The sequence below is a fragment of the Mesitornis unicolor genome, unplaced genomic scaffold (assembly GCF_000695765.1).
Source record: "Mesitornis unicolor isolate BGI_N332 unplaced genomic scaffold, ASM69576v1 scaffold11451, whole genome shotgun sequence".
In the NCBI taxonomy this organism is placed as follows: domain Eukaryota; kingdom Metazoa; phylum Chordata; class Aves; order Mesitornithiformes; family Mesitornithidae; genus Mesitornis; species Mesitornis unicolor.
In genome coordinates, this window is record NW_010163162.1 from 92,989 (window position 1) to 114,254 (window position 21,266).

The 21,266-nt window shown below is 42.0% G+C and overlaps 1 protein-coding gene across 1 annotated transcript; it reads left to right on the forward strand.

Moving 5' to 3' along the window:
- Positions 1-488: 488 nt before the first annotated feature.
- SLC25A26 (solute carrier family 25 (S-adenosylmethionine carrier), member 26) lies at positions 489-20,224 on the forward strand (the record flags this gene model as incomplete). The annotated part of the gene is made up of 5 exons (XM_010193866.1): positions 489-521; positions 2,442-2,598; positions 4,064-4,173; positions 18,625-18,729; positions 20,177-20,224. Coding segments are annotated over exons 1-5 (453 nt in total), but the record flags the coding sequence as incomplete, so codon positions are not given.
- Between the last annotated feature and the right edge of the window lie 1,042 nt (positions 20,225-21,266).

The window sequence follows — 21,266 nt, forward strand, 5'->3', positions numbered from 1 at the left end:
TGCCTATTTTTTCTAGTGGGCTTAAGGGTTTTTTTCCGAATAGATCCCAGCCACAGGTGCAAGTAACTGCAGTAACCACCACCACCTCAGGGCCACACAGCAGGCAGTGCCTCTTCCCGCCTTTTCTGGAGTGGCAGCAAATCACCATTAAATAATAAGTAATTAACGCTGAGTGACAACTGATGGGTGCTTTCGCTCTCACAACTCTAATACTTCAACGCGAAGCTTAGGGCCTAGCGCTCTGCCCCCGCAGCGCTGTGCGAAGGGCACCGCTACTGGCGGCGACATCGCTGTCCGAGGTGCGCGTGTGCGGCGCGCAGGCGCAGCGACGTCACGCTCCCGCCTGACCGCGGGTCAGGGGCGGCAATATGGCTGCGCCCGTGTGCACGCCGGGGGCACGGCTAGAGCAGAGGCTGTAGTCCCGTACTGCGGCAGGGAGAGCCGGGCCGTGCCGGGCCGTGCCGTCCCCCGCGTATCGCCGCCACCGCATGGAGGCGCGGGAGTCCTGGGCGGCCTTGGCGGTGAGTGCGCGTGCCGGGGCCTTCCCGTTGCCACAGCGACGCGGCCGCCTCGGCTGATGGTCCCGCGGACCCGAGACCAGCACCGCTCTGGGCTGCTGTGGGAGTGTGCCTTGACTCTTCTTCTCTGGGCTTTAGCAGCCATCTCCGGATTGGGGGTGTTGGGGCCGTGGAGAGACCGTGACCCTGACGGTAGTCCGACGGTGCTGGGTGTCCCTATGCATTGTGCTGCATTTTCTGTCCTAAAAGCTGCTTTTTGAGGTGTCCTTCCAGCAGCATCGCATGCTGTGGATGAAGCCCCCAGCCCTTAATCGCTATGGAGCATGTGGGAAACCTCTGGCACTTATTCTTGGTTCTGTGTGGAAGAGCACGGATGCGGTGCCCTGGGCCAGCTGTGGGCCTGTGCCTGCCGGGAGAGGTCATCTTCCAGCTCCGGCTACTGCAGGGGTGCTCAGTGTCATCTCTGAGGTCTTGGTTCAGTGCATTTCAATTGGGTCCTGGTTTTATGGAATCGTTTTGCTGGAGTTCAGTGTAACGGTTATATCATCTATACTAGATGATCTTTAAGGTCCCTTCCAACCCAAACCATTCTGTGATTCTGTATCCAACTCCCAGTGAAGGTTTTCAGCTGTTTGACCTCTGGTAATGCTGCAGTTACTGACAGGTGGGGAGAAGGTGCATTTTCATTGGCTTGCTATCTAAAAATCATTACTGTTTTGCTGCAGGTGGTGTAAGCACACAGGTATTGTTGCCCTCTGGCAGGTGTTCTGTGATGTGCTTCATGAATTTAAATGATATTTGAGATACAGAACCTTGAAAACTAGAGAAGCAATTAGTAACTCTTGATTCATGTTTTAACAGATGGCTAGATTAGATCTGATCAGTGCTATTTTGAGCAGATAAGGATTTTGATGAAAAAGAGTGAAGAAAAATCGATGCATGCAAAATAGCCAAATAGATTAAAAGAGTAATTAAGTTATTGATTAAAACTTTAGTAGTAGATAGTGAACACCTCTGAATCCCCTGTTAGCCCTGAAAAAACTTCAGAGTAACACACATGTGATTTGTTTTCAGGCAGAGTTAAAAATGCGCAGCTGTTTCTTGTGTGTTGCTCTATATGAGGTAGACTTCAAAGCAGGTTTCCTGTTCTGAATAACAATGCATCTAAATAACATCTCATAATGGATTAATGCAAACCATTTATTTATTTTGACATGAGTTTGTCTATTTATTTCGGTCTTCTCCTGTTTTTTGACAAATAATTCTTTTTTTATGGATGAGCCATGTGCTGGGGAAACTTTTTTAAATGAACTCACTGAAAAAAATGAGCTTTAGTCAGAACTACTTTCAATTAAACCTTCCCCTTTATGACTTTGCAAACATCCTTGTTTGATATGATTTTTTTTTTCCCATAAGATTTTGTCAGCAGAAGAAAATAAAGCATTTTTACTTTAGGCTTTGCTCAACAAAGGAAATTAGGGGGGTAAGACTTTAAATGAAGAAGTTTACCAGGAAATTGTGAATGTGCTTTTTAGAGATGCTTATGGGAGAGGCAGATCTTATCACAGGAGGTGTTGGTCATTCTGTGCTGTGTCACTTCAAGAAGTGGCATTCACTTGTTTTTATTTGTAGGGAGTCAGGGTTGCAGTGTTTTGCTTGTACTACCCAAAACACTGAGATTGTTTTGAACATACTTTAAAAATAGTTTGAGTTGTAATATCTATTACTTGCTCTTGTTGAAGCTTCCTTGTTATAGTTACAGAAGCTGTTGAGGTCTCTGAAAGACCATGGGTTTGTAATGTGACCTCAGAAGGAATGTGGTCAGCAGTGTTTTGGTTTAGGAGTGCCTCAGTTACTCACATAAGCACCACAGCTTCACCTTATGAATATTAATGCGCTTTACTCCGTGATTTTGTCTTTAAGGCTGGTGGCATTGCTGGTGTCTGTGTTGACTTGATCCTTTTTCCCTTGGATACTGTGAAAACAAGACTGCAGAGTCCTCAAGGATTTAGGAAGGCTGGTGGCTTTCGTGGCATCTATGCTGGTGTTCCTTCCACTGCTATAGGATCCTTTCCAAATGGTAAATTTTCTTTGGCCTATGCTTTGTCGTCTTTAAATGGGAACTTTCATATAGGGCACTCATGCCCCTGGCTTCCTCTCCTGCAGGTGACTGCTTGGATTCTGTCAGTCTGTGTCCAGATGTGGAGAGTGGTTTCTAGAACAGTACAATATTGAAAAAGTTCTTTGAGCAAGCCTGGAATGAAGGCTGCTGCGTATTTACTCTGAAAAGCAACCCTTACTCCTTGGAAGTATTCCTATATATGCCTTGTAAGCCTGCCTTTACTTATAGGGACACCCTGAAGCATTTCCAGGTGCCAAAAGGGCTTGAGTCTTGCTTGCCATGGACACTTTTGTCATGACCCACTTTATTGGTGTTGGAAATGAGTCAAAACTCAAAATGTTTGAGCATTGGAGGCCTTTGAGCCATTTGCTCTGGGGATGCTCTGCCTGTCTTTTTCTCCCTGGAAACAGCTACAACACTTAAATGAGAAGACATCAGGAATACTTTTGAAACTGAAACTTAAAAAAAGTAAATGCTTGTAGTCCCTGTGGAGGAAAAGCATCTAAAATTCCTAGTGCCTTTGTCCGTTTTGTCTTTGTAGGGAGCAATAAAAAGGTGGCAAGCTATGCTGTGAGTGGTAAATGTTGGAGAACTTTGCTGACAAATCCACTGACACCTTCAGATGTTTGATGTCCTTCATAAGATGATATAAAAAAATCAGTTCTTTATCTTGTCTGCTCTGTTATCTCCTTTGTGGTGATAAGCATCTTTTGATTACCAGGAAGCAATTCCTGTAGCCTTTCTCTACAATTAAAATCTGTTCCCCCTCAAGACATGTCAGTTTTTTCAGGGTTTACATCTTCAAAATCTCAACTGTGGTTTTATCTTTCCAGCGTATGACTGAGAACTGAAATTATCTTTAGGAGAAAGAGTAACCCTTAAGGTGCAAGTGCCTTTTTAGTTGACTGTTGCAGCAAATAAACACAGCTCATGTCGCCATGCTCAGTTTAGTTTTGCAGGTTTCTTGTCCACTGGACAGGACTTTTACAAGTCATCCAGAACCTTGGAAGAGTTTTTTTTCTGGAGCTGAAGTGCAAAATATTGAACTGGTTTTTTCGCATTGCATTGCATTGATTTTTGGGTTGGTTTGTTGTTATTTTTTCTTTTCAATTAATCAACTGATTTGTTTTTTCTTTTGTGGTGTTGGTTTTTTTCCCCCCAAAATAAAGACCATCCATCATTCAACTAAATATGGCCTTAAATCCTGACACCTTTGGTATTAATGCAAGGTTTGCCAGTGATAGCAAGGAATATGAACTTCTGAAGGAATTATCTCACACATTGTGTTGATACTGTTTTAATGTAAAAATACAAAACCCTATAGTTTTAGAGCAATAGGTGATAAAATACACCTCTGAATGTTGTTGTGCTAGTTCTGTGATGGAGGAACAGTTAAATCACTGCATGTATTCTTGCATTTCAGCTGCTGCATTTTTTATCACCTATGAGAATGTGAAATCCATGCTGCACCATGGCTCTACATCTTACTTGGCTCCAGCAACGCACATGGTGGCTGCCTCCCTTGGGGAAGTGGTAAGAAAAGTTCATATATTGTGTCTGTGGGAGGAGAAACTCTGGTTTGGTGTCATATCTTACTACTTTGAGTGTTGACCGTCTTTGTACTTGTGGCAGTTCTTACAATAATCCTTATTTCTTGATGAAGTGTTGGCTCTTGTCAGAGTTCTTTCCAAGTGAATTAATGAGTTAGTACCAATTCTTAGTAGGCCTACTAGTAGATAGTGAAAGTGTGCATTGTTCCAAAACTTGAATACAGCATCACATTGTAGTGGTTGTGTGTCAGTGTCAACATTCAATGAAGACTTTTACAGCCTTTCAGCTTCATGTAGGGTAGTCACGGAGAAGAGTTTTCTTTTAAAATTAAAGTAGGCAGGTGCCATCATCTGAAACCCATGCACCTTGGCACATCCAAGCTGTATACCTAGGCTGGTTCCCAGCTCATATTGGCCGTTCCGTAAAAGTCTTTTTTCTTTTTTTTTCTTTTGAGAGAGAAGGAACAGTTTTCAGTACTAAAGAAATGTCAAGACTACTTGCAAGTGACTTTATATCTGGTTTAAGATCATAAAATTGATTTCATTGCCAACATGCAATGCCAGGATGACTGGACAACCCAGAGATCCACACGCTTTATCCTAGAAGCCTCTGTTGTTTTTAAGAACTGTTTCTGAGGTTATTTGTGAACAAAAAGAGCAAGGTTGCTTTGAGGTAGCTGAATCAAATATATTTCCTTCTTTCTGCTGTTACTCCTCTCATTAACTGCAGAGCTGGCACTGTGCCTTGGCAGCATTCAGGCCTGGGTGTTCAGCTGTAAAGAGTCCACTGCTGTTCCTGCCAGCGCTGTCCACCTCCTTTCTCCCGCTTTTGTCACACTGGCTGTTTCTTGGCACTGTGGTGATGAAATGGAGTGTGAACTGCTGTCCCCCCACTGGTTTGGGGAGGGAAATGGGCTGCATGAAACTAGCTTTCCTAGCACTTTAGCAACTTAAACTTAGCCCATGGTGTGGGGTAGAAAAATGTCTGTGGTTCCATATTCTGCTTTTATAAACTGAATTTTTCATATCTTGTGACACTGGCTTCTTTCTCTCCATCACAGGTAGCTGTGTTTTTATACTCACCATGGTGGCTTAGCTTCCTTGTAGGTTGGTCCCATGCTACCAGGGGTGCAGAGGGATCCGACGCCATTTGAGCTTAGCGTGAGGTGCCTGACTATTATAACAGCATAGCTACTTTCCACGGGAAGCAGTTCAGTTCTCCCTGCTCTCCGTGGGTTCAGCTTTGATTCCCAAGTAACTTTTATTCTTCTGTGGAAATGATACTGATTAGATTGAATGGGACTTAGCCAGAGAACTTAAATTAACATACCAAGCATGTGAAGATAGGTGGATGCAGCCACCTACTAACCACTCTGGTAGGGGTTATAGGCAGGAGTAGATAGAAAGTGATAGATTTAGGGCTGGGTGAGGTACATTTGTGTTGCTGCCTCAGGTGGATTCTTCTTGAACTTGATTAAAGCCTGTGTGGTTGGGTTATAACTGGTGACTTAAGGCAATGCATGGAACTTATTCCCATGGAAATTCTGTAAAGGCTGGTAGAAATCAGCAAGAGGTTCTTCACTGCTATGGCAATGCACAGCCCTTAAATTCCTTGTTTGCTTGGTATCTCATGGAACAGCAGATCTGAGAGATGTTTTAAGCTTCTTAAGTAGTCTTCCAGAATCAAGCAAAATGACAATTGGGCTCATGAAGAGGTGCCAGCGCTCTGTGATTAAAATCAATTGGGGAAGGGAAAAAAAGTTGCTTCTTTAGCAAGTGGGCTATTTATTGTATACTCCCTCTGCCTGTGAGGATTCTGTGAGAGAACAATAAATGGGTCATTTAATCAGCAGTAGCCAAAGACCACTTGGCTACAGGTGAGTTCTTGCGTGATTACAGAACCTGTTGCCTGTACTTTCCGAGGTGGTCTGTGGTCTCTTGACCCTGACAACTCAGGCACTTACTGCTTTCGTGTTCAGGCTGACAAATGGAGATGCAGCATAGCTAAATGAGTTGCTCAGGGCTGTCTCATGTGCTTGCTACTCAAAGGCCAGAGAAATATATAGTGATAGCCATTGAAATGGCAATCTGACTTTATGATGTGGAAACTGCGATGTTGTAACAGCCATTTTTCAGCTAATAAGATTCTGCTTTTTGCCAGCTTTTCTTTCCCTCTTGGTGTGGTGGGAGAACTAAGCTGTAAAATAATTGAGATGGGGATTTAGAGATTTGCTACAACAAATCTGTAATAAAAATAGCACAAAGCAAGATCTTCTCACATTTGTTTTATATAAAGTCTTAGCTGATCAATAAAAATATATAAACTATTCCAAATTACATCAGGGTGAAAGTTATAATTATAGTTTTATTGATTAGTCATTAGGTTTTAAGCAGGGCATAACCACTGGGACTATTATTTTGTCAGTGTATTTTTTTTAATACTTACACTTCCTCCTTTGTACACTTAAATAATTACTATGATATAAAATTCCTTTTAAATGTGAAGTACGCCAAAGACTGTCATGTTAAGACTCCCAAGACAGCTTTGCGTTTCTAAACAATCTTTTTACAAAATGGAGAAATTAAGATTTAGAGCAAGAAGCTGATGCTGGATTTCTAGGTTTGTTGCTCTTTCACTGGTGAGCGTAAATGAGTTGGCTACCTTCCTGTGTAACCTTTCAAGCAGTCTAAAGGCAGTGGCTGCAGCATTTCTGGTGATTTTTTGGTTGGGTTTTTTTTAATTTTGGGCAGGAGGAATGTAGAAGGCTAATCTCATCTCTTAGAGTGAGGTAAAGAAAAGTACACACAAAATCTGACCCTGTTAAACATGATTATTTTTTCCTGTAACTGAATCTTGCTGTACAGGGACTCTGAATATCCCATAATACATGAAAAATTACTTACAAAGACACAGCCAAAATTCTAGAGGGCAGGTATACGGTGTATCATCTTGTCTCATCACGGAAGAATGAAGGCTGAAGAATACATGAGTTATCAAGGAGGGCAAAACCCTGATTATACCACTTGTGTAACTGAAATTTGGAGATTGGAAACACGCTGTATCCAGGGCTTTGGAATTTTTCATCTTGACTCTGCATTGCCCTGTATGTTTAGTCTGCCTGTATCTTTACAGTAGGCTGCCAAATGTGCTTGGAAAACATGATATCATAGGGAGTGGAAAGGAAAACCAGATGTTCTTAAATTTTACTTTATTCTAAGGCGGTGTAACTCACCCTGAGAAGGAGCAGTATCTTTAACCTCCTAGTGCCCATTTTAAACAGTAACCAGGTGCATCTTTCAGATCTAGAGTTAATTTGTACAGCTCCAGATTTGATTTGTACTGGTTTCTTAAATGTCAGTTTAATATGATAGTGAATACTATTAATTACAAGATAATTTGATAATGAGAAGTCCCCTTCTGGGCCTCCCCCACCAGCCTTCTGCAAACATGGTTTTATGGGACAAGTGTAACGTTGTCCCAGTTTGACCGATGAGGTTTCCTTCATAAGTGCCAGAGTGGTTGGATTCAGCACAGTTAATTTTGTATCCTGCTGGCTTTTCCATGGAGGTGAGAATAAAGTTGTTTGGATCACGTCCTAGGGAAGCTAGCTGACAACGGCCTTTTCCATCTAATATTTAGATATTGTTATGGTTATGTTCTGAGCGTTGCAAGATATTTAGTAAATGGTTTGAGCAGTTGCTTGTAAATATCAGGTTCACTCTTATCTTCTTGACCTTTTAGTTTTGTCTGGCTATTTTTGGTGACCTTTTTCCCCTCCCCTACTTCATAGGAAAGCAAGATACCTTGACTTTCAGCTTACTTGTAAGAAAGTGTGAGGGAGGACTGAGGACCAGGATGAGAAGTAATGTCCTGTTCTTCTGGCAGCTGGCAGTAATGACCATGCTCTGGAAGCAGCTTACCAGCTGAAGTTACTGAGCTGCTTTTGTCCCTGTGTAACCAGAGTACTTTAGGATTACAGCACTGGAGATGTGTTGATGCTGTGCATCCCCAAGGCTGCCAGGTCCCAGCTTACTTGCAAAGAAATGATCTGTCTACAGAGTATGCTATAGCACCAGAAAGAGTAACTCAGATCCTGAAAGCTGCCCAGTCCTATTAGTGATACTGTGCCTGTATTCATTTGTCCTGTTAAATTTTTAAGCTGATGTAGCTGTGATACTCTAGGTTCCTCATTCTGACTTGTTTTCATTCTGCTTCAGTGTCTCTGCACTGAGCTGTATAAGTACTGGGTCTAGAATGATGTTTTTGGCTGCAAGACTGCTACAACTTGGGCTACCTACTAGGCTTTGGTGAAGTATGAACCTCATAGGAAAAGATGGAAACCTTCTCTGTTCTGAGACAGCTCTGAACTGTTGGGTAGGAACTGCTCCCTTCGAAGACGATAGGTTTGGCTGTCCTCAGCAAGAAGGATTTTGGCATAGCCTCACACGTAACTTTTCTCCAAAATTGAGAAAGGAAGAATGTTGAATCAATTTGAATTGAAATGTTCAAAAGTTCTTTCCCTTCACTGGAGAGGGGGGATCTTGTGGCCCCACAGGGCAAGGTGAGATCAAGTATTTCAAGGTGAAATTCCAATCTCACTTGTGTATTCCAGTGTGTTGCCATTTAAAATACTTCTGTGATAAGAGCAAAGTGTGTGGTTCATCTGTGATTACCATCTGACCCTCAGTATTAATAACCTGGAAATGTATTTATTGGCTGTTGGGATGTGTCAAATAGGAAAGATTCTTAATGCAGGAGTTATTTTTCTGGGGAATTCAGCTGGCTTTCTTTGAGCCCAGACTTGTTTCTTAGAAGCAAGCCCAAATGCAAGCAAGTCTAGAGTTTACAAATCATGATTCTGTAGAATGACAGTTTGTGTGCTTTTAGTTTGAAAAAAGAAGGAAAGTGCATGTTTTATATTATTTTAGTTGTTTTTTTTCTGGAGGGAACAGGCCTTTTAGACATGATAGTCTACATCATGCTGTCTCTCTCTGTCCATGAATCAGCCCCTTCTTCTCTCTGCCCTGGCAGTATCTTTTGAAACAGTTAAGTAGTTTCAGTTTAATAGAAGAACAGGAGTTGCCAAAAGTGCATTGGTATGAATTTCATGAGAGTAACTGGCTAGGTGAGAGAAGAAAGTTGCTATTAATGCTTGTTCTGAGGAAAAGGCAGAAGCACGAGTTAGATAAATCTGCAGAGTAATATCATGGACAAATCTCCAGCAGGATAATTGGCCAGGGTTTTGTAGAAGATCAGCTTGCAGAAGCCCAATCTAACAGAGGTGAAACAGCCTCTCACATCAGGCATGGACTCAAGACTTTAGCTATTTGAAACTCCAAAGCTTGCAAGTTGCTAGACTGGGCTAATGGCTTTGAATTTGTAAGTATCCCTTTTCTAAGAACTGGTCCAGGAAATGAACAGAACTGTTTGAAAACAAAAAGCTGCATTTTCTTCTTTGCATCCTGTCTCCTCTCAACCAGTGTAGTATGGGCTGGCAGACCATAGTATTCAAAGTAATATCAAAAGTCTGACAACAGCCGAAGTTTGAGACCCGTTCCATGGTACCTAAGCTGTTTTTGCTATTTTCACTGGTCAGTGCCTGTCATTCTGGGGGTGACTCTGTCTCTTGTGCTGTGCCTATCTGGATGCTTATAGACATTGAGAAGGGGAACGTGCTGACCCTGGCAAGATGAGCAGTTGTGGAGAGGGCAGCAATGTAGGTGGTCTTTTGAATTAATCATGGTGGATTTTGAAATACTCATAAATTAATGTAGGTGAGGTCAAGTCTGCAACACAGATGCTGCAGGATTTTTGCCAAATCCTTAAGCAGAAGCGTAGCTGAGCAGTGGTTGGAAGATGGTTGTGAAGGTGAGACTGCTGCCATTGAGCACCAGCGGAGAAGGAGCGTAGTTAGAGGGGATGGAAACTCAAATTAGAGCTGCAGCTGGAAATTGCTTGTAAATAAAGATGAATGGAGGCATGAATCCACAAATGCTGCCAACAAATTCATCATATGATTAAAGGCTGAAACAGCAAATTAAGAGCTGTCAAACATCTAACCACCCACACCGATCTTCTCTTGTGTGCTCCATGTTAACTGCATGTATTACTGCTTCTTCATCAGCTGAGCTTCCTAGATTTTGTGTTATCTACTCAATTCAGAGCTTAGAGGATGTGTTACTTTGCAGTATAGAGTAGAACCTTGATGGTTGTCATCTCTTTTCTTTCAGTTCTAGGGCTGACATTCAGCTGATTCAGAAAGATTTCTAGCTCAGAGTGTCTATAGAGGAAAGCTAATTTGGGTTAAAGAGTATAAGTGGGAAATAAATAATTTAGAAGTATTTCCTGATGGATTTCCTGGCTTGCAACATATTCTGCTAGAGTCAGCTTTGGAAATGTCTGAGATAGTTTAAAGGTAAGTGTATTTCAGAGTATGGTTCTGCACAGGCTTTGTCAGGAATAACTATTTCTGAATAGCTCCATATGTGGACGAGTCCATAATTCTTTAAGTGAAAAGGCTGTAGGAAAGAATAAGGGATCAATTAAAGGAAAATACTTGATAAAATACAATGTAGTTGAAATTTCCGTGTTCTGGGCCAATGTAACCCCAAGAGAGTGAGCAAACTGTAAAACACCAGTCATCTTTCAACAGCAGACTTAATGTGTTTTCAGAAAATATTGCCTGTGTTCTCTTGCCTGGAATCTCATTAACGTTTGTCCTCCTGTAACACAGCCTGACCCCACTTGGCGCCTTGGAAGCGGTTTTATGCTGGATAGGATGCACTTTTGCTGAAGGAACAGTTTGGCTGGTGGATGTGATTAGTTTCTTAAGCCTTTTAAAGTAAGTTTAACAGACTTTCTCTTATGGTGGAGGAGTTGCTGGGATAGATTGGATCATGCAGACAACTCTGGTTGAATTAAGGGTCTACTCTTCTTCACCTTTTAGGCTTTTTGAGTTTAAATGTAGTAACTTATGATTCAAGCATCAACCAGATTTTTTAAAAGCTATTCAGTTGTCTGATTTCTGCCACTCAAGTTTACACCAACTATCTGTGACTGTACCAAAGAACTTCAAAACCTGTGGGAGTCTTAGTCTGTGCTGAAGTTTAAGAGATGTGCATAACAGCTGGCCAGTTCTGGTAAGTTTTAGGTTTAGTTTTAAAGAGGAAACAAACCTCTACACTGATTAAACTTTGAGAGACCAGTTATGCAAAGCACAAAATTTCAAAACATCTGTGGTGAGGAGTACTTCTGTAAAGAATTGTTAAGTGTAAGCTTTGTCAGCTTCACAGTCTTCCCCTGGTCTTTGGGGTAACAGTTTCTCCTTGCTGTGAAGAGAGCTCAGCACAGATTTCCACTGTCTGAGGACCAAAGATTTCCAAGATGTACCTGACGTGGCTGATGGAGAGGTAGGTAGATGCACACAGCAGGAGCTGCAGGGCATGTAGCTGGGCAATTGGGGAGCCATGTGTGGGGAAGGAAATCGGAGAGAGGGGCAGAAGCCCATGTTGAGACGGCTACTGAAGTGATGGACAAGGATCCAGCTGGGGTGAAAAGGCTCAGTTGGGATGGCCATTGTGAAGGGAGAAGTGTGCGGTGGTGCAGATGATGCTGTAGGAAGCAGTAATAAGGAGCTGACTTAGTTTTGACAGTGACAGGATGAAATAACACTGGAAAACAGCTCTGAAGATTCCAGGTGGAGTCACCTAAGGTGGAAACTTGCAGGAAGTTGAAAACATTTGTGCAGAAGCTCTGGTTTTCCAGATGCTTGTGACACTTTGTCCCCGAGAATGGTCTCATCTCTGATATAGTATGTTTTTAAGCTCTGGGAAGTGCTGAGATCTGAGGGATCTTGCTGGGTGAGATGGCTCTTTGAAGAAATGTTTCCTGCCAGCATGCAGGGGAGCAGCAGTTAAATTAATGAAGGCCCTATTGTGTCAGTCAGAGAAAAAGATGGGACAAAGAGCTTGGCATTGCCTAAACTTTCCCATCCAGAGCCTATTAGTCAAAACTTGGTCTCTTCATGGGGTTTAAATTAGGAGTGGAGTCACCTGTTCATGACCCCAGCAGCTTTGCACAGGACTGAATGTAACTGTGCTGGAAGAGCCCATCAGTGCTGTGCTTGTGTGTGGAGGGGAAAGTCAGATTAGCATATTCTGAGGTTTTGTTTTGAAGATGAACACTTTTTCTCTGGGGTTGGCACTTACAGCAGAAACTGATAGTGGACAGTACATATAATGGGCAGTTCCTGTCATCCCTGGAGACAATTTCCTCATTAAAATAGGTCTTAATGCTTCAATTATCCACTGCAGTGGTGCTTTAGCAGGTAGCACAGCCTGCTGGCAAGCACGTGTGGAAGGACTTGTTCACAACTTCAGCTGTGATCTGCAGCAAATTACAGACCATAGAGACTTGTATTTCTGTTCTGTCTTGGTCAAAAGGGCAGCAGTTATTTAGATGAAGGTTTATTGGTGTTTGAACTGTTACAGGTCTGTGATTGCAGCAGTTCAGGCTTCTCTGTTCAAAGAAAATATGAAACCAAATGGCAAATGTGGTTTTATGTTTCTCTGCTTTTCTGTTCGTTTTCCTGGTGGTGGGAAGTGTGAGACGGTTCATCTTCTGTCTGCGAATACATCTCATGCTCCCCTTTTCTGCACTATTTAACATTCCCAATCCAAAAGTTGTGACCAGAGTTCAGAAACAATTACTTGGAGTATGAAATACATTGCTAATTTCATAGTATTGCATCAAAAAAGTGGTTTGTTTTTTTTCCCCCCTTCTATTGGAGAGGGGAATCTCAGTGAGATGTTAAGAACCAAACATAAACATAGAGTTTGGAGAGGCATGAAAAGCTGCCGCGCTGAATTCAAGATTTGTTGAGAGCCTCTGAATTGAACCAAGAGGGAAATCTTCCCTTCTTTTTCAGGATCTAAAGAAAATCAAAAACCCAAGGAAGAAAACAAGCAAACATAACCCAACAATAAAACAAACCTGAGCTATAAGGTAGCTTTTGTCTGCGGGAGTACAGCCAGGGCGAATGCAGAGTGCACCTAACAAAACAAACACACCACAAAAACGGAACCACCAAAACCAAACACCCCACAACACCCAAACCACCTTTACTGCTGCTTCTCTTTGAATGGGGTTTTAGAGTTGCTCCATTTTTCTTGCTCTTTCTACATTGTGTTGGAGCGGGCAGTCCTTCTGACCTTCAAAAATGGGGTGAGAGATTAGGATTTTGTTACCAGATTAGCTGCAGCCTAAACAGACGTCCTTTGATAAGTCACAGCCTCTTTATTTTTGTGCAGCAGCATTTTCTCTGGAATGTTGGTGGTTGTCTTGCACAGCTATTGTTATGTTTAAAGTCTGCTCTCTTGATACGAAATTATGTAGCGTTATAAATTAGATTCTTATTTGATTAAGAATAAACTTATGCAAATGACATTTAAGAATAACTCTCCCCAGGTATGTTCCTTTAGTTCTGTATTAAGTATTAAATTATATTTCTGTGGCGAACATCAATTAAAACTTCCCAGCCTACTCAGACAGTCATTAAAACTAACCTTCTGCTCTGGAAATTTAAAATTAAACTCCTTAAGAAAGACAGTGTTCTAAAGGGGTCAAAGCTGCAGCACAGAGAAGTTTTCTAGAGCTCTCCGCGTGTGTCTGTACCCAGTTTTCAAAGCAATTTTAGACGTGTTGTGACTCAAGCCAGAGACTTGCTCGGAGACACTGAGCACAGGCTCCTGAATCATGAGCCACCAACTTACACCAGAACAGCTCTCAGTGCTCAGACTGCTCTTCTGTTTTGTAGCAGGGTGGCTGGGGAATTACTAAATGGAAAAAAATTGGTCTTGATCCTCACCCAAACCCAGCTTAGTGCAGAGGGAGATCAGCTCGTCAGCCAGGAGCACATTGGGTGCCAGCATCTCCACAGAATGGGCTCTTGGTCTTTGCCCTTCAGTAGCCTGTCTTAAGAGCAGGGATAATTTCTGTCTCTTATTAAAGATAAGCAATGCTGAGACCGTTGGAGCTTTTAAGAGTGGTCAGATCATCGGCTGTGCAAGGTGCTTGCCAGGCTGCGTAAGGTAATGCTTCCTCAAGCTGCTCTCCTCAGAGGTACAAAGCTGTGAACAGTGGTGTACCAGCTGCCTCCCCAGTTTGAGGAAAACCTCCTGTGCATCGACCCAGTTTAAATACCCAGCATAAGCACTTAATAGCAACTGTAGCACCTGCTCTGTCCTCTTTCAAATGTTTCTGGAGAAATCTGCACAGGTCATGCCTGCAAGGTTGCTGGTCAAGCTGTAGGACAGTTGCCTAAAACCAAATGCCTGTTATCTTTGATTCTCTACTGAATCCTACAAAACCAGTCATGTAGAAAATGGTTAGCCTGGAGCACAAAGCATGGGAGCTGTTAATCTACACGTGATATGTTTATATTTGGGTAATAATATACCTCTTTAGACCAGGAGTTGTGCTTTTTCTAAAGGTGATGTCCTTGCCTAAAGAACAGAACATAATGGATAGAGGAGCCAGGACCTGCTGGTGAATGGTGTCATGGTGTGCAGATAAGTGCTTACTCCAGAATTTGCAGTGGCAGTGCGATGGGTCCTTCAGATACTTTGTCATGTTAACCACAAAATAATAATAATAAAAAATAAATCCCCTCTTGGTTGGGAGTTTTCTTCAGCCACTTTCACAGTAGGCTGTGTGTGCTGCTGGTGTCCCTGGATGGGCAGTGAGCTGTGTCTATCTCACAGCTTTTGCAGTTCCCTGGCTATTGAACGATCAAGGCCTGGGTGATGTACTTGTACTGAACCCCCTTGTAAGCAGGGTTATCCTCTCTTTGTTCTTTTTTTGTTGTCTTAGATTATTGTCTAGAGAAAAATGCTTCATACCCTTATGATGTTGAATGAGATGAGTGTTGCCTAATTCAGCTTTAGGTGTGCAAAAGTTAGTGATTTAAGCCAAGGTGTTTCCAATAAGCTGAGGTGAACAAAGGGCTTTATGCAGGTTCCTGGTGGTATTGACAGCAAGTCTTATTTTCTGTTAGCTACAGCCACGTAGGAACAAGTTTCAGATATACTGAAGCAAACTGCTTAAATTGGGGTATATATAAAGTGGCTTTGTGTTGACTTCAGGGCACTTCTGAGACTTTAATAACGCTGGTCGTTCTTCATCATCGGTCGAGAGCTTGGTCAGACCAAGCAGGAAAGTCTGGTTCCAACATGAATCTGACCAGGAGATGGCAGCATTGATGCATGCAAGGAGCACCCAACAGTTAAAGCAGTTTTTCCTGAACTGACAGAGGAAAAAAACTGCTTTCATTTAACTGGAAGATATACTGTCTTAGAATACATAGATAAATGTTACTAAAATAGTCCTATTTCTAGCTTTTACTCCTAACTGGCTAATGCAAGTCAATAAATTAAAAATGCACTTTGGTTTGTGTCTGAATACAGGAGTCCCCCTTTCACCTGGTAATGATTTAAGACAAGGATTTTGAAATTCAGTACTCTTTCCTTCAGAAGTGGTTGTAGTATTAGAAGGCTAGAAAGATATTGGATGTCACTTCTGCATACCTGCTCTGTAAACTAATAATAGCTTTGATTGTAGCTGTAAAATCGAGTTTTGTTAAAGATTAAATCTGAAATCCTTGAGCCTTTTGTTCCCCATGTGCACTGACATGGAGGAGAGAGTCTGTAAACTGGAGAACTGTGTTACCTGACTTGGCAAATAAGGAAGGAGCTTAGAGGGCAGCACCCACTTTTCTCCTGAATTTGGTCTGTAGGATCTTGATTCTGTCTTTCTGCTCCCATCTAAAGCTGGGAATAACTCCTGGCTCCAGAGCTTGCTAGGGAGAATGTGTGGTCCTTATCAATAAGGTGTTGGTTGGTGCTTTAATGTTCACCAGGACAGCTGAGGGCCCGCTGCTGTACCCTCACCATGGCTGGCTGTGCAGATGTTTGACAGTGCTAATTCATCACAGGGTCATCTCCAAAACCCATAGGATGCCCCAGGAGTACCCTGAGTTTGACAGGCTGTATTGTGTTCTTCTGTGGCAAGCAGCAGACTATATCTGTGTGATCAGATTAAAAAGCGTTTTCTTTCAGGGATCTTGGTGATTAGGGAGGTGAATGGGCTCCCACCATGCGAGTCATGGTACTGTATGTCTTCCACGTCTATTTTTCTAGTAGTTGATGCAGGTAAAAGCATATACATGGACAGTTACTGCAGAGCAGCAACACAATTGCATCTTTCACCCTTGCACATGCAGTTTGCTTATGGATTTCAGATGTCTGAAAACTTAAGTATTAATTTTCTCGGAGCAGTGTTATCATACTGATGCTGCTTGAATATATTTAGCTAAGAAGGGAAACGATTGAGATGTGCATTGTGTTCTTTTAAATTTAGCAGTGTTACCTGGAAGATGCTGCAGTGATTGAGATCTGAGCATAACAGAGTTGAGATTTTTCTGCACCCACCTGTCCCAGGTTGTTATTTCTTTTTTAACCTTATGGGATATATGTGAACTTAATCTTGCATACTTCCTTTTAGAGGCCCGTGTTTGACATCAAAAGACTGCTCAGATTGCTATTGATAGTAAGGCACACATGTAGGAACAAATAAGGTAACACATCGTAAGTTCAGGTGCACAGTGAAAATGTCACCGTTGAGTCTGATGTTGGCAGTTGCAGCCTGTGTGTGGCTTTTTTAGTACCAGAAGTGCCCTGCGGAGCCATCTGACAGCACAGCCTAGGTGACAAGAGCCTTTATTTCCTTTCATAACAGCACAGTGTAATCACTGTTTTTGTTCTTGTGCAGCCACAGATTCCCTTGTAAGCGCAAATTCAAATGGGAGAAACATCAAAGTTAATTTGAAATGAATGCGCCCCAAGTCGTCCGGGAGAAATGGAGACACCACTTTGTAGCCACCCTTCTCCTGCCAAAACTGCAGCACCCCAGATGTCAGGAAGCCACGCTGCGCTCTTTGTCTGGTCTTGATTGACCGGATTGGTTTCATCCGAACCTTTTTAAAGCTTTCTTCCTGCCTCCATATTTGTAAGGAATAAAAAGCTAATATAAGGACATGGAGTGTTATGAAGCATGAAGTTCTATAAATATTTATGCTGAACTATCAAAAAACTTGACAGTTCCTATTTTCTTGACAGATTGGGGTCACTTGTTATTTTTGACCCTGAGAATTGAAGAACACATGGAGTTAGATCTGTTTGTAATGACTTTTGGATATTGTTGTCTGGTAAACTTGGAGGAATGTAATATGATAACGGACTTTTCCTTGACTTCTCTGTGAAAATGGAACTTAAACCCTGTAGCACGTTACCCAGAAATGACCGCTGGAATTACTGCCTCTGTGCAATCTGGCAGGGAACTCCTGTACTTAAACTCTTTGGCACACGTGGGTGTCTTAGCAGCTTGGTGTGCCACTTCAGATGGACAGCATTCACCCGGGTTGCTCTTGACCTGGAGTACTTGGGGATCACCTTTACATCTAGGGACCGGCTCCATCACAGTGTGTTCCTGAGCCCAGCACAGGATGAGACCGAGGAGGACCTAGAAATCCAGCAGGCCTGTGGTGCCTCCTTGGCCTCCATTCCCAGCATCACTTTAAGTATCCCTGGGACTGACTGGTGACAAACTTGTCTTAAAAGTTTAAGTGCTGGTAAACAGGCATTTTCTAGAGAAATGAGAGGCTTATAGCCCTGTGACACTTCAGGATCCTCATTCCTCAAAATTATGTGCATGCAAGCTTAACTCTCACCTGAAGTCAGTGGCAGGTGAACATTTTAAAGTCAGGTTTGTGCTTTTCAGAAAAGCTGGAGCTTTGTGTTGGCAGCCTCATTTATTACTGTGGGGGCCTTTCTTGCCTGGTAAATTCATTTGTGTAGGAAAGAATCAATCCGATGCTTCACCTTGAATGAAATCCAGTGTGTTTGAAGGTAAACCTTGAATATCTTGTGTGCAGCTCATGCTAAGCGGAGGGTCTCTTGCTGTCAGTCACTAGAGGGCACGAAGGAGCTACTTAGGAAAGAAGTTTGTTCTTCAAGTCCTAAATCTCCAGTTTAGGTCTTGTGAAAGTGGGGGGCAAATTCTGTGGCTGCCAAAAGACAGGATGGCTTCAAAATTTTGGTTTCATTAGTGATTTTCCTGACCCGAATGGTTTGGAAGTTAAAAATCTCAAGGGTACTCCCATTTTGCCGTTAGTACAATTTTGCATTCAGGAAGTACGTAGCTCTCAGAGCAAATGTGTAAGCTGCTCATAAACAGCTTTCAGGTTCAACTCATATAATTACAAAAGTTATTTCCTGGTTTCTCAGGTTTCTGTACTTGGACCAGTCTCCAGATGTGTCAGCTACGTGTGGAGGAAGGCAGCAAAAGGCATGGCTCTCTGAACGTGTGGTTCTCTTGCAGGTCGCGTGCCTCATACGGGTCCCATCTGAGGTTGTCAAGCAGAGAGCCCAGGTTTCTCCTTCCTCCAGTACCCTCCGGATTCTCTCCCAAACCTTGTATCACGAGGTGAGTTCAGAGCTCGTTTCAAAGGAGTTACTTCATTCTTCCCACTCGGTGCCGTGCGAATCCAGAAGCATTCCTACAACTTTATTCCAGGTCTGTGCTCACCCAGCACTTTCTCACCTATTTTTCTGTTGTTGAGGAAACCAAACTCCCATCTCTCCCATATGTGTGCACTTGCACGCGTAATCTAAACAACTTTTATTTTTCCCCTTCACTTTTTATATGGGGTACCTAAATTAAATCCTCATCCCCTTTTCTTAGCTTTCCATTTTCTAAAGCTGAACTTGTATTTAAGCAAACAGTCCTTGTCTGGGACAGCAGGACAGCAAATCTCTAGATACAGAGTTTGCTGAATGGTTTCCACTTCTGGAGCAGGCTTTTGCAGGGCTATCTCCTAAAGGCACCGCTCCAGAGAGGTGATGTAGGAGCTCTGGAAATGAGTGCTCATCCAGTATTGGGAACTTCTGGAAAATAAGATCTTTTGTCATCTTTTCAGTACTTTTACTGTTCCTTCATGTAAAACGTGTTCACCACTGGTTTTACTGAGTCTCACAAGGGGTGTTTTTTAAGTTGTATTCCATAAGAGAAAGTGGCTTCTGAAAACACGGTGGGAAAAATATTATACACATTTCCATGTGTAAAAGCCAGGAAAAGGAAGACATAAATATGACCTTTAAATGATGCACTTGATTTTTATTTGCTTGTAAATGAAGGTTATTGTGATAACCCCACGCAAAAGGTTCCCTGGACCTTCCGTCTGTGATTTGGTGATACTGCTCTGAAAGCTGATGCTCTAGAAATTGTATGTTTTTTCCCTTTGTTGTACTGAACCATAAGACTTGCCAAATGCTGGAATAAACTGTCCTATAAATTACTATACGCAATTTTATACTGACTTTTAAAAAATCAATTTTTAATTGTTTTGGTGTTATCAGCTGGCTAAAAATACAAGATACTTGTCCTGATAAAAGCTCAGAATCAAGGTTAAGGAGGTGGACAGAGGAAGCTGTCATCCTATGTGTTCAGTTTGCATGGGCTATTTAAACAGAGTAGTAGTTTCAAAATATTTATGGCATAATGGATGCTTCTAGACCAAAATATTGGGCAAGTAGAGCTTGAAGTAATGTGTTTCTGTGTCCTCTGGCCCTTTTAATTTTAACTGTGAGGTATATTTTTATATATATACACATGACTATATTTTTAATATATATATGACTATAACTGATTACGCTGAACAGTGGTTAAATGATCTTTGCAATGAACATAAAACCCTCCAGCACTGTAAATTGTGTAGTACAGCATATGATGTTATAGTCAATGTGGTCAATTTGCAAGAAGTTCAGGCGTGATGCTCAGTAAGGCTGCAATGTTTGCTTTGTAATCACTGGTAAATTGTGGTCTTTGGCAAACTCATTCCCTATGGCTGATGCTTTCTTTCATTGGTTTACAGGGTATTCGAGGACTCTATCGGGGTTATAAAAGCACAGTATTAAGAGAGGTAAAACACTTGTCTTTCTGTCTTCTTTTTTTATTTTAAATCACTGTTTTGTTTTCTAACACGAGATAGTAGTAGTGCAATTGAGATCACTTGCTCTAACCATAAGCTTTAAATCTAGCTTATTTCATTCTAGATAAGTTACCAGCCTGTAATTTAAATAAATACTGATAACGTGTGCAAAGAAAACCTACGACACGTGCAAAAAGTCATATACTTTCCCATGTATCAATGCTGTTGCTGCTAAATCATAAAAGGATGGAAATGTATATGTTAACATGATGAAAACCATAAAATAAAGTACTGGAAACTTCCTCAAGTCTTATGATTGCATCATGTGAAATTCGATGCAGTTGAAATGCCAGCAGTGGTGAACGGGTGGCATCAGGCCAAGTTTGGCACAGACAGATTTAGGCTTTCTTTAAATATGTTTGTCAGCAGATGCCAAGAGATTATCTGTCATCTGGATATAGGGGAAGCTGGGTGCCTGCTCGCTCTCTTTTTGTTTTTTAAATGTGTGAAAGATGCATTTACTCATCCAGTCTGTGGATGTGATATGGCATTGCTTAACTCTAAATCAGAAGTACTTTGTGGTTGGAAAAAAAAACTGGAGCTAAAAATATTTTGGCCTGCGTGGCAGAAAATCGTCCCTAAACTGAAATCTCTTCATAAATGTACTGTGAATTACAGGATTAGTGTCATGGAAGTGTTTGATATGCTGTGTGAACTGATTATGAAAGTAGAGAACCATGCTGATAAACTCCCAGTTGAAAACTGATTCAGAATCAGACCCCAGGGGTCACCTTTTGACAGGGCAGAAGTTACACCATCAGTGCCTCAAATGAAGAGAGGAGGTTTGGCTCTTACGAAAACGCAACAGCCATTGCCCAGGAAGAGCTCTTTATTTACTGTGCTCAATGTGATATGTGTGGCTTTGTCCTCTCCTCTATAACTCAGTAACCTAGGGTAGGATCTTTGCATGTTTTGCTTTTTAAACACAGGATCGGATCTGTTGGCTGTGTTGCCACTGATAATATAGGCAGTT